Here is a 12,861-nt window from a genome sequence, read left to right as displayed (position 1 = left end):
CTGGAAAGGCAGTGGAAGATGGCCCAAAGCCTTGGAACTCTGCACCTGCATGGAAGACCCAGGGGAGGCTCCTGGTTCCTGGCTTTGGATTTGCTCAGTTCCACCCACTGCAGCCACTCGGGGTGTAAGCCACCAGATGGAAGATCTTTCTCTCTGAATATCTACCTTTCCAATCAATTTTTTAAAATGATTAAAAATCTTTTGAAATAATTCTGGAATCATGGAGAATACCTCTCAGCATTATGGCTAACAGGGAGAGTACTTGTCTTTGGACAAACAGACCTGTATTTGTTCAATCCCCAATATAATCTAGGTTATTCACAAAACTCTGATTTAAGCTTCCTGTGAAAAAGAGGAAAAAACTCCAGAGATTTTTCTCAATGCTGCACAGATATCAACTGGAGTCAAGTTACAAGATTTATTTTTTTTTTCTGCCATGCCATCTCTTAAGAAATTTCTGTATCTTACTGACAAAAATAGAGGTATAAGTAATGCCAAAAAAGCACTTAAAATAAAATTAATTTAAAATGTTCATAACCTTGATCAAAATCTTTATTGTGAAACCTATAAAGGAGATAGTGGTTAAATGATGAAGCTAATGATTTACTCTTAGAAAAAGATTTATTTTTATTGGAAAGGCATATTTACAGAGAGGAGAGAGAAAGATCATTCATCTGCTGGTTCACTCCACAATGGCTGGAACTGAGCCAATCTGGAACCAAGAGCCAGGAGCTTCTTCTGGGTCTCCCACACAGGTCCAGGGTCCCAAGGCTTTGGCCCATCCTCCACTGCTTTCCCAGGCCACAAGCACGGAGCTGGATGGGAGGTGGAGCAGCTGGGATACAAACCAGCACCTATATGAGTTTTCTGGTGTGTACAAGATAAGGATTCTGCCACTGAGCCAATGCGTGGGGCCAATGATTTACTCTTAATTTTGTTTAACTCTGAAACATTTATGTTGAAAATGTCTTTTTCAGTTGCAACCTACGGTTTTATATGTGACAAAGAGGTTAAATGTAGTATTTAGGTTTCTAGTGGTTGATTATAAATTCAAGCTAGATAAATTAGAAATAAATATTAGTAGTAGCTAGATGTTAACAAGTCACTAACTGACTCCATGGAGGACAGAAGTCCCATCCTCTTCATGCAGGGACTCACCTGTAGGTATGCCTAATACTAGTTTTTCCTACCTTTGAGGGGCCAATTTCACTGTGGAGAACCACTAACTCTTAATATCAAACACTTGATTTTTTTGCCTTTTAAAAATGGTACTTAAAGAAATAAAAGTCTTACTGTGATAGTCACATCCTGCTGTGTATTCTGCCCTGTGTTGCTAGCTTGAAGAGATTTGTAATGTTTTACAGATTGCCCACTGCAGCGGTGGAACACAGGCATCTTCTGCTCTCCCAGGCCTTCTCATGCTCATCTTACCGCTTCTTCAGTATTTTCTAATTCTTGACTTTAGGAAACTAAGGTCTTACTCTTTCCTCCCAAAGGCTAAGATATGTAATTCCAAGTTGGGATAGATACCCAACTTTACTTTTCTGTAAATGTCTGTACTTGCCTTTTTCATGCTATCCCATTTACAAACACTTAGGAAAATGGATTTTTATTGTTCATTAATGATGTCACTATAAAAAATGTAAAGCAGTCCAGATAATGACTTTGGTTCCTTTTTATAACAGAGAATTATGATTCAAAGTAATGTTTGTCAACAAATAATAATTTTGTAATATTTTTTTCTGTATTTGTAAAGCAGAGTGACAGGGAGATTGCTGCTTCACTTAACAATATGACAATTGCCAGGACAGGACTAGGTGGGAACCAGGAGCCTGGAACTTAATCTGTGTATTGCACTTGATGGCAAGGGTTCAAGTACTTGGGCCTTCTTCTGCTGCCTTCCCAGGCACATCAGCAGCGACTGGCGTCAGCGTTTCTAGGTATGCCAACATTGCAAGCAGCAGTTTAATTTGCTGTGCCACAATTCTTACCCCAATCAAATTTTAGACCTTACTAGAAAGTGAACTCAAACCAAACAAAAACATTAGGAACCAGCACTTGGTCTCCCATTTTCCACACCGGAAATGCCTGGGTCTGGTTTCAGTTTCTTACTAAAGCACACCTTGGGGTGGCAGCACATGGTTCAAGCACTAGGATCTCTGCCATCCAAGGGAGAGACCTGCATCGAGTTAACAGGCATTTGCAAAGGGAACCAATGGAAGGGAGTTCTGTCTCTAAAAATTTATACCACATTCTGTATTTTAAAAGAAATCTAGAGGGCCCAGCGTGGTAGCCTAGAGTATAAAGTCCTTTCCTTGCAAGGCAGCATCCCATATGGGCACTGGTTTATGTGCCTGCTGCGCCACTTCCCTTCCAGCTCCGTTTATGAACTGGCAAAGCAGTGGAGGACGGCCCAAAGCTTCAAAACTGCACCCACATGGGAGACCCAGAAGCTGCTCCTGGCTCCTGATCAGTTTGGCCCAGCTGTTGTGGCCACTTAGGGAAACTACCAGTGGACAGAAGATCCTTCTCTGTAAAATCTGACTTTCCAATAAGGAAATAAATCTTGAAAAAAAAAATCTAGAAATAACATTTTAGAGCAGAGTAACATGACTCACACCTCTAAAAACCAAGGTATAATTTTTTTTGAATAAAAGAACATTTAAATAATTTTAATCATCTGAAGACAATAGGTTACTTAAAACATTTAAAATAAAAATTTTTTAGGAGAAATATTTAATAACTCAAGTACAGCCCATTTTGATGTAGTTATACATGTGCTAATTAAAACTACATCTTAAAATAAATGTTCAGTATGAAGCAGATTTAAAGGTAGCTTTGAAACATTCTGGCTGCCCCAAATCTTTATTTTTATACACAAGATGAAACTATTTATGTCATTCCCTCATGTAATGTTTTCTCGAGATGTATAATTTTATAGACTAAATGTTTAAAAAGTTTCCCTATTACATACGAGTACCAAGAGGCTGGACTCTTAAAAATGATGAGGACCCAGCCATTTGCAGATATTAGACTACTCTTGCAGTTTGAGGCACTGCTTTAAAAACGCATGAAGGATGTTAATATATTATTACCAAAATTATCTTCAGCATGCACTGGACTGGCCTGAAAGAAAAAGTCATGTATTTGTTAAAAATTTAAGTTATATAGGATCAGGTATCTAGCCTAGCAGTTGAGAAGTCCGAGTCACATCTGAGTGCGTGTGCTTAATTCCTGACTGAAGCTCCTCATTCCAGCTTCCTGCCAATGCAGACCCCGGGAGGCGACAGAGTTGGCTCATGGAATTGGACTCCTGCCACACACCCGGGAGACCTGCATTTAGTTCCCAGCTCCTATGGTGGCTCCCTAACCACCCCCAGACTGTTGCGCTTGACGAACAGAGAGGCTCGCTGTCATTTAAACAAAGCAGTTGTTCTATGTTAACATGCAAGGTCAAAATGTCATTAAGATCAAAGGTGATTCTAAAAGTACCAAAAAATTACCTTGCAGGAATTGTTTAGGCAAATAGATCAGCTCTGATTCATAATGAAGAACTGCTTGTTTTCCTCAAGGGTTGAGAATAACACTTTGGGCACAACAGAGCTAATTTTATTTCAACAAGAGTCAAAACATGCTTGTGGAATGGAATGGCAGGTGCCCACTTGGCCTTGGAAATGAAAACGAAGTTAACTCAAGAATGAAACACTGGAGGAAGGCATCTTGCCTAGCAGTTACGATGTTTCTGTCCCAAGTTGGAGTACTTGTGACCTCATTCTGGCTATGGACTCCAGCATACTGCTAATGCAGATCCTGGGGGACAGTGGTGATCGCTTAAGTAAAGAGGGAAAATTTAAGGCTGAGTTCCTGGATGCTGCCTTGACTGCAGCCTACCTCATTCGTATTTGGAGAACAAGTCCGAAGATGCAAACTCATTCTGTGGATTCCTTACTCAAATAATAAATAATTTTGCTGTCTAGTAGTTTATTAGCTGAAATTTCTCAGTGTATGTTAATTAGCGACCACATATGCTATCTATGCAGTAATTTTTTTTTTATTGGAAAATCAGATTGATAGAGGGGAGGCAGAAAGATCCTCCACTGCTGGTTCACTCCCCAAGTGGCTGCAATGGCTGGGGCTGAACCAATCTGAAGCCAGGAACCAGGAGCCTCTTCCAGGTCTCCCACGCGGGTGCATAGTCCCAAGGCTTTGGGCCATCCTCGACTGCTTTCCCAGGCCACAAGCAGGGAGCTGTAAGGCAAGTGGGGCAGCCGGGATAGGAACTGGCGCACCCATATGGGATTCCAGTGTATGCAAGGTTTGGAGTTTAGCCACTAGGCTATCATACAGTGCCCAGTAATTTAATTTTCAACAGATAATTACAAAAAAAATTGTGACCACAGTGAATCTCATGAGATTCTGAAGACATTTAAATGACTGACGAAACTGTATAATAATAAGTATATGGAAATAGTTATTTTTGAGTAAAGCAACTCAGTAACAACATTTTAAATTGTAAAGTTCCACTGATCCCATTAGCAGTTTGTATGCATACAATTCAAACAGAAATCTAAGATTTAGCAAAATTCTTCGTAGAAGATAGCTGAAGTAAATCATCTTTGCTGTTTTGTACTTGAATGAATTCAATATCCTCCTGTTCTAATAAGCACTAAATATAAATAATATACTAGAGTACTGAACAGCAAAAAGTAAATGAATGCCTGATACGCAGGGGTTATCGTAATATTAGGTTAGTAGAATTTTTATCATAAAGGTTTTTAGATTTATTTTTATTGCAAAGTCAGATATATACAGAGAGGAGGAGAGACAGAAGGAACTATCTTCCATCTGATGATTCAATCCCCAAGTGACAACGGCCGGTGCTGTGCCGATCTGAAGCCAGGAGCCCAGATCCTCTTCTGGGTCTCCCTCGTGGGTGCAGGGTCCCAAGGCTTTAGGCCGTCCTTGACTGCTTTCCCAGGCCACAGGCAGGGAGCTGGATGGGAAGCAGGGATGCTGGGATTAGAACTGGCGCTGTTATGGGATCTCGGCGTGTTCAAGGTAAGGACTTTAGCTGCTAGGCCATGGCGCTGGGCCCTCAATTGATTTTTGAAACACTGTATACTAATGTCATGTACAATTTCAGGCTTTACCTCAACACATGAAAACTGTCTTCTAAATCCGATGATTATACACATACATGAGGATTAGTGCCTCTTGTGATTTATCAATGCTGCACATTCTTGCTCTTTACGTCAAAGAAAGCCAAAAAGAGGTAAATTTGAATATGCTTTAATATTTTTTTCTTAAATTCCTTTCCCAAGACAGAAATTTTAAATAAACTTTACCCATGATTCCCAGAACAAATCTTAATACTAGCTTGCTGGAAGGAGACCCGCAACTTACCAAGTCCATCTTTTTGCTCAATTGGTGGTCCAGTCAATGTCAGTCCTGACCATCGCCCAGTTTCTGCTAAACATTTTTATTGAGAAGCCCTGTTTCATGAAAACAGCTAGTCCTGCAGGACAGCACCTTAATACAGAAACAAACTGCCTCAACTTCCACCTACTGGTTAAGACCTACACTCCTTCCTCATTTAAGTCCTACTTTACTTGAAGGCAGCCATCTTGTTTCCCTTTAGCTCCTCCTACCCAGGCCAAGCTCTAAATCTTATCAGCTCTAAGATTTATTTTATAATGGGTGGCTTGTCAAATAAACTCAACTTTTTCTTCTTTGGCAATGCATAACATGGTGTGTTTTACAATTGGTGGCAATTAGATGTATTGAAAAAGTACTAATTATGTCACTTCCTTTAACAAAGTAAGTTCCCACAAACTTGAACATTCAGCTCAACACCTTACACTTTGTCTCTCCTTGGATATGTTCTATGAGCTTCAGTCTAATGCCCTACAAAAGACCTTGCTTCAAAATCTAGTCTGCTCATGATTAAGACACACATTTCTTAGGTTAGATCTACTCAGAAGCAAGAAATAACTGCAGATCATACCTTGGTGCTCAATTTCCTGATTTTGATAACCAGTGTACAAAACTAATCTTATCCTAGAATTCAGGGGTAAAGGAACAGCATCTCCAATCTGCATGGTAGAGGAAATGAGTATATTTCTAAATAAAATAAATTCAAAGTATAAACAATGGAGAATCTGAATTAAAGGTATATGGTGGGAGTAGCATTGCATCATTATTACAGCTGATAAAAAAAGGTATATTTTCAAGAAACATTTAATGCTAGTGCCTTTTCTTATCCGTAAAAATTTAAATATCATTTAATGTTATAACTTGTTTTAAATCTTTGGCTAATTGCAATCTGCATTCCACTATCATGATAAAAATAGAGCAGTTAAAATTAAGTACTTGCATTTGAAATTGTAATTAAAATTTTGAGGTGCAAGTTTTACTTTAAAAAAACTTGTTTCATAATATTCTAGTTGCTCTGAAAAATCTAAAAGTGGAAAACAATGAATTTCTAAGCATATATATGCATTCTCTAGTTACAAGTACTTTAATATCTGACTCACTGTGGTGATCAATTTGTCTTAGGTTTTTCAAATATTTCTCATTATGTTTCTTTCCAGGGTTTTTGGAAGCTGTACAGAATCCCTGTTTGCATGATATACTGAACATAACTCAAACTGGAACTGTAAATATATTATCTGTGATTTCACACCCAGTTAAAAATTAATTTGTATCAGTAATTATTTTGAAAACATTATCAAGGTTGCATATACTATACCACCACTACCACCCCCAGCCCTCCACATCCTGGCTTCTGCCTATCCCCTCAAACTTTTCTGCCTCAGCAACTTTTAAATATACCATAGAAATCGTTCTCTTACTGGCCGTAGTTATGTAAGTCACACAATGAACTTAATTTGCCTTTGACAGTAATTGGATCCATACACAAATACAGTATTTCCAAACCTTATTCTCTAATATTAAACTTTCCTACTTCCTTTTTAGAGGATATATTTACTGTGAAATAGGGATAATAAAAATCTGCCACAAAGGATTTAGTTACTGCCTTTCCTTTAATGGAAACACTTAGCAGAATGCTTGGTCTAGAAGGCATGCCATCATCTCCCTCCCCCTTTACTTACCCCAGCCAAGTGAGCTCTTAAAACAATACCCTTCAAATTGGATCTGACATTTCAAATGCCTGGTGTGATTGTTTCAAAGACAGTGGGGCCTCTTTTACTGTTCTGAAACTTTACTTGTCCTAATACAGATGAAAATTACATCAGTATTTTTGGCAATAGAATCTATTTCATCTTCACAAAAATCACTTTGGGGATCATTTCATAACCCTTTTATTCTCTTACCAACCAAACTACAAAACTGAATAATTATACGGATTCAGTGCATACTATTAGGTTCAGCTGAACAAAATGGGTTATAGATAGATCCCAATTTTCATGTTTATTTTCAACATTTCCAAGCCCTGTCATCTATTTGCAGCATGATCTGATTCACCCGTAGGGCCGGTAGCAAGGATGGAGCAGCATGCCATGCCACGAAGGTCAAGCTTTTACAAAGACATCCTAATCTCTGACTTATCTCACATGCCAGAGACTATGTTGATGGAACCTAGTTAGTAGATATTTCCAGGTCTTCTTACAACATTTCATACAAATATTCTCTCAAGTTTTAAAAATACATTTTCAGCAGCTCTGCAAAACCGCTGTTAAGCTAATCTAAGTCAACTAAAGTGAGCATACCTTTAGAGCCATGCTCAGAAGTCACACATTCTACTAGTATTTTCATTCTGTAGTTTGTGAATGAGAGATTCAGAGGAATCAACTGGAAAGGGTTCAATGGAAAGTTTTATTTTTAATATTTTTATTGAAAAGACATGTATATAAGAGAACAGAGAAAAAGATCTTCCATTCAATGGCTTACTCTCCACACTAGCTAGAACTCAACCCATCCAAAGCCAGGAGCCTGGATCCAGAAGCCTCCTTTGGGTTTTCCCATGTGGCTGTAGGGCCTCCAGGCTTTGGGCCACCCTCCACTGCTTTCTCAGGCCAAAAGCAGGGAGGTAGATGAGAAGTGGACCAATCAGGATACTATCTGCCACCCATATGGGCTGTCGACACTTGCAGGCAGAGGATTAGCAAGTTGAGCCATTGCACAAGTCCCAAACTTTTAATTTTTATACTTTAACAGAAAATGCTTGAAAGAATTCTTGTAAAATGAAATTAGAGCTAAAGATTAAAGCCTGAATGCCTATTATTAGCCAAGTACTTACTGTGTCCCAATTCCAGAGACAAAAAGGAAAAGATTAGTTATGTGGTTGGCTTCTTTACACCTGTTTTTAATAAAGATTTTATCTAACGAAAATTGTGTGGTGAAAACCCCTGAAAATGCAGTTTTATCAAATAATCGAAATTTAATGAAGGACTTCCTGTTACAACTAAACACCTTTTGTTTTGAGAAAGCCAATTATAGTTTATCAAAGTTACTGTAACACCATATACACACTCATTTCACTAGCAACAGGGGTGACTGGCAATTAAACCTAACAAAGAAAATGTGAAATAGGATTTGCTTAGGTCAATTTCAATCGATGTGTAGCCAAGTTATAATGCCAAAAAACAAAACAGCATGTTCAAGAGTTGATGAATTTTTAAACTTTTAAATAGAATTTTGAAACACGTATTTAAACCCGGGAGCATAGTAAGTTTTGTATTAGCAAATTATAAAAACAAGGTCCATATCCAAGAGTTTCCTCATTTTGATTACTGAGGATAAGAAGGTCTCCAAAAAAACGTACTTTACACTTTGTACGAGGAGAGTTGAACATAGGAAAAAGACAGTAAACCATTTAAAGTAAGTTATCTTGTTTTTCTGCCATTCATAGGGTATCAATCATGCTTCGGCTCAGTCTTCAAAACAATAAAGAACTCCTTCCACTGTCCCTTCCTCCCCCCACCTTGTTCTCATGGTTATGTAGGAAGTTACATTTCACAAAGTTATTATGAAAACATGCAATCTTAATTTTATAAAAGTGGATTTCTAGCATTTGAATCTAGTTTGTGTTAAATATGGTATAGTATTTTGTGAAAAATATTTTCCACAATGGTTAAAACTATAATCATATAAGTGCCATCCTTCGTCCTGAAGAGATGCTTTGGTTTAATTTCAGAACATTAAAAAAAAAGTTGGTATTTTTATATCAGTTTCTCATATCTCAAAATACATAGAAAAGGTTCATTTTAATTAAGATTTCTGATACACAAACAGCAATGTCATAAATGTAATTTTCAAACACGATTTGATGTCAATAAAATTTTCATTTTTCATAAAAAATAGATTAAAACAAAAAAGGTAAACAATTTAAGACACTGCTTTTTTTCTTTCTATAGCACTACTTTGGCAGCTTTAGCCATCAATGATTTAAAAATGTTTCGATTTAGATGAGAAAGGAATCCATCAACTTCTAATGAAATATCCAGGTCAGCAAAGCAAAGGTCAAGTCTACCCATCCATCTTTTGCCTTACCTTAATTTGCACATTACTTAATAAAAATAAATATCAAAACGCAAGAAATTTCTCACAGAGGAAAAGTGCTGTGATTTTTGTCCCCAGAGTGTTTAGGACATTCAATTTCTAAAGCTGCCATATTCCATGAAGAAACAGTTCACACTGGTTAAATATGAATGTCTACATTTTAACCTAAAGTAAAATGCTTCATCATTGACCCTGTAAATTATTTGTTGAAAGCTGAAAAAAAAAAGTAGACATTGTAAATTTAGTCACACCATTCAGTTTGTTATTTGCAAAACTTTGATTTTTTCCCCTTTTCTTCATGTTGAAGAAATAATTTCACGATTTCAAATCAAAGTCAACACTGCAGTGAGGAGAGCTTTTCTACTTTATTACAAAGAGAAGAAGCCTTTATGTGGTCAGAAAATACAAGATTGATCTTTTTTTCTCTTCCTATGAAATGCTGCTGTTCAAACAGCCAGAGTGAATTGTCTCAGTTCACTTCTTTAAGTCCCATCACATTCACTTGGGTATGGATGTCCTTGGCTGCTGAAAATCTGGCCCTTTAGTGCACAGGGCGACAAAGTCCCCTGACCAGCAGTTCCAGAATGTCCCATTTTCATATATTGCATCCATGCACACCTCCTAAAAATGAGGTACAGCAGGGCAAACATTTTCCAAAATAGATGTCATATATATAATATATACACATTCGTACATACATACCTTTATTCATGTGATGTCCAAAAATTTAAAAAAAATGTACACATTTATTACAAAATCGTAACAAAGACTGGACAGTGTTTTGCTCATTCTGGAAAGATGAAGCTCAGTAAGTAACACAACCCTGGAAGCCATCCAGAGATTGTGGCAATATCTTTCTAAACAGTCTGATATTCTTGCATTAAGCTTGGCGAAAACTGCCTTTCAAAAACTGAAGGGGGAAGTAAAATGAAGGAAGCAGACCTTGCTCATCTTTCCAAATGAAATACGAGAAGGATCTTCACATAAAAATGACAAACATTTGTTATTTTATTACCAATAGTGCTACAATGAACAATGCAAATTTTGTGGTCTAATTTTGTTGAGTCTCTTTGAGGGTTTTCTCTTTTTTACATTTTAGAAACTAAATGGAAACCTTCTGTCAGTGTACTTGCTTGTCTTTACAGACTTAAGTCTGTCTGCTGTCAAAAAGAAAATAAATGAAAAAATTCAGACCCTGCTCAAACTAGAGAAAAACAAATTATAAATTTAGTTGTTGGGCAGCACATAATTAGTAAGGCAGGACCTCAAATGGTGACCCTTTGTGTAAGCCAATTGCCAGATCCTCAAGGAATTAAAACCAGGGTGCCTGAGCCACATCAGTTCTGCAGTTATGTTGAGTATTGTGCTGAGACAGCCATACCCCAAGAAAAGGGAAGTCTTTTTTAGAAGGCTTGCTGAGCAGGGTTGTAGTTGAAGGTGGATGGCAGGTGAGGCCGCTCTTCTAATTTGTCATATTCCAGATGGAACTCCTACAAAAACAAATTCAAGAACTTAGATCATTCCCTCTATTTTTTTTCAATTTTTTTGTCAAAATACGTTAATGTATGAATAAACGACCTGCATATGTAAAAATGAATATACACACAGATACACTAATTCTTTCTTCTATATGTACAGCACAACTTGGATAAATGATACGCTATAATGTCCAAGCTGAAAAACACAAACTTTCCAACAATAGATTACTCATGGACACCTATTTTTGATACTAAAATTCTGTGCATTTTTATCTAAAAACAAAAGTTTTTTAAAAAGAGGAAATTACTATACCTCTAATACAAAGCAAGGAAAATGAAAAATATTTGAGATTAAAATCCCTTTAAATAAAAATTTACTTTCTGTAAAGCAAAAATATTCAACCCCACAGAAAACAATGAATTTAAATACATACATCTCCAAACTTCACACTTCACAAACCTTAAACACGGAATTAAACTGAGGCCACAAGGATAAAACTTTGAGATGCAGGACCATAGAGTTATGGTTTAGGACAACATATTATAATATCAGGCATAATTTATTGAGTGACTACTATGTGTCAAGCCCAGGAAAAAGTATTTTCTGATAAACTTAAGAGTAACTCTGTAAAGTCATTATTATTTTCACTTTGTACCTGAAGCTTATAATTACCTTGCTCATATCACCTAGTAAGCAGCCCAGCTAAGATTAGCCTGTATGTGCTAGTGTAACATATTGCTTTTAAGATTTGTAGCTCAAGATTGAAAACAACCTGACTTTATTTCACCAAAATCCAGAAGAAACACTGAAAAAATTCAGACAAGGCATATATATACACCATGGTGTTTTCAACCTGAAGTGGCTCTCTTTATATTAATGACAAAGTAATAATTAAGGTATCGAGATTATTTGTGCATCAAAATATGCCCACAGAATCATCACCATGACCATGATACCCCCACTAATGCACTCTAGAGCCAACATTTTCCCTCTTGCCATCTGATTTACAATTAAAGTAATTTTACTGCTTGGTCACAGTTAATGATCCAGATTAGTGAAGAAAATATTTGCATCATACCATTCTTTTGAAATTGAAGTTGATATTTTAGTTTTCAAAATATGTAGTTACAAGGAGAAAATCCTACTTGTAACTTTGAAAATTCGTAAGCTCCGCTATATGAATTTACATAAAATTAAAAATTTGTTTACACTGCTGTACTATTGTGTTAGAATTTAAACTAGATTAATGCCATCCATCTACAAAATTCTTCCCTTCATACTTTAGTTTAAATGTAGGGAGTACAAATGTTGCACAAATATGATAGATTTTTCAAAAACTTTAAATATTTTTGTATAGTAAAAACCTCAATTACATAAGTAAAATTTTGTATTCCAATTGTCATTTATTTTTCTTTCATGTATTATATTCTTAAATTGCAAAATAGTTTACAACATAACTGGTATCTCTTCCTGCTCTTTGATTGTTTATAACATCTTGTTTACATGTTTACCATATGTGTATACATACACCAAACACACATTCCACTGCACATTCTGTACAAGTAAGTCTGCCTGTTTTGCACACCACTATTAACTGTTTGGAATAGTTACAGCACACTTAACAGGTATGTGGTTAACAACGGATGATTTATTACTTCCTTCATTTTGATTAGAACACTTATTTTTGCATTATTTAAAAATATGTATTAATATAATCAAAATGTCCATACTATCAAAAGCAATTTAGACTCAACAAAATCTCAAAAAAATACCAATGACAACTTTCTCAGATCTAGAAAAAATGCTAAAAACACAAGAAACCTGGCTAGCTAAAGAAATCTTAAAAAGGGGGGGGGGGCA

The 12,861-nt window shown here is 36.5% G+C and overlaps 1 protein-coding gene across 8 annotated transcripts in view; it reads right to left on the bottom strand.

Moving 5' to 3' along the window:
• Nucleotides 1–9,868: 9,868 nt before the first annotated feature.
• The window catches only part of CNOT2 (CCR4-NOT transcription complex subunit 2), a 98,696-nt gene continuing 95,703 nt past the window's right edge, over nucleotides 9,869–12,861 (bottom strand). For all 8 annotated transcript variants that reach the window (XM_058673613.1, XM_058673618.1, XM_058673617.1 and 5 more), the window contains one exon: nucleotides 9,869–11,012. In XM_058673613.1, the coding sequence (XP_058529596.1) occupies nucleotides 10,926–11,012 (87 nt within the window). In that variant the 3' untranslated portion in view covers nucleotides 9,869–10,925. The remainder of the gene's footprint in view (nucleotides 11,013–12,861) is intronic.

The sequence above is a fragment of the Ochotona princeps genome, chromosome 15, assembly GCF_030435755.1.
Source record: "Ochotona princeps isolate mOchPri1 chromosome 15, mOchPri1.hap1, whole genome shotgun sequence".
NCBI classification, from domain to species: Eukaryota; Metazoa; Chordata; class Mammalia; order Lagomorpha; family Ochotonidae; genus Ochotona; species Ochotona princeps.
The sequence above is the reverse complement of the archived record's forward strand: the minus strand, read 5'-3'. Positions and strand labels throughout refer to the sequence as shown.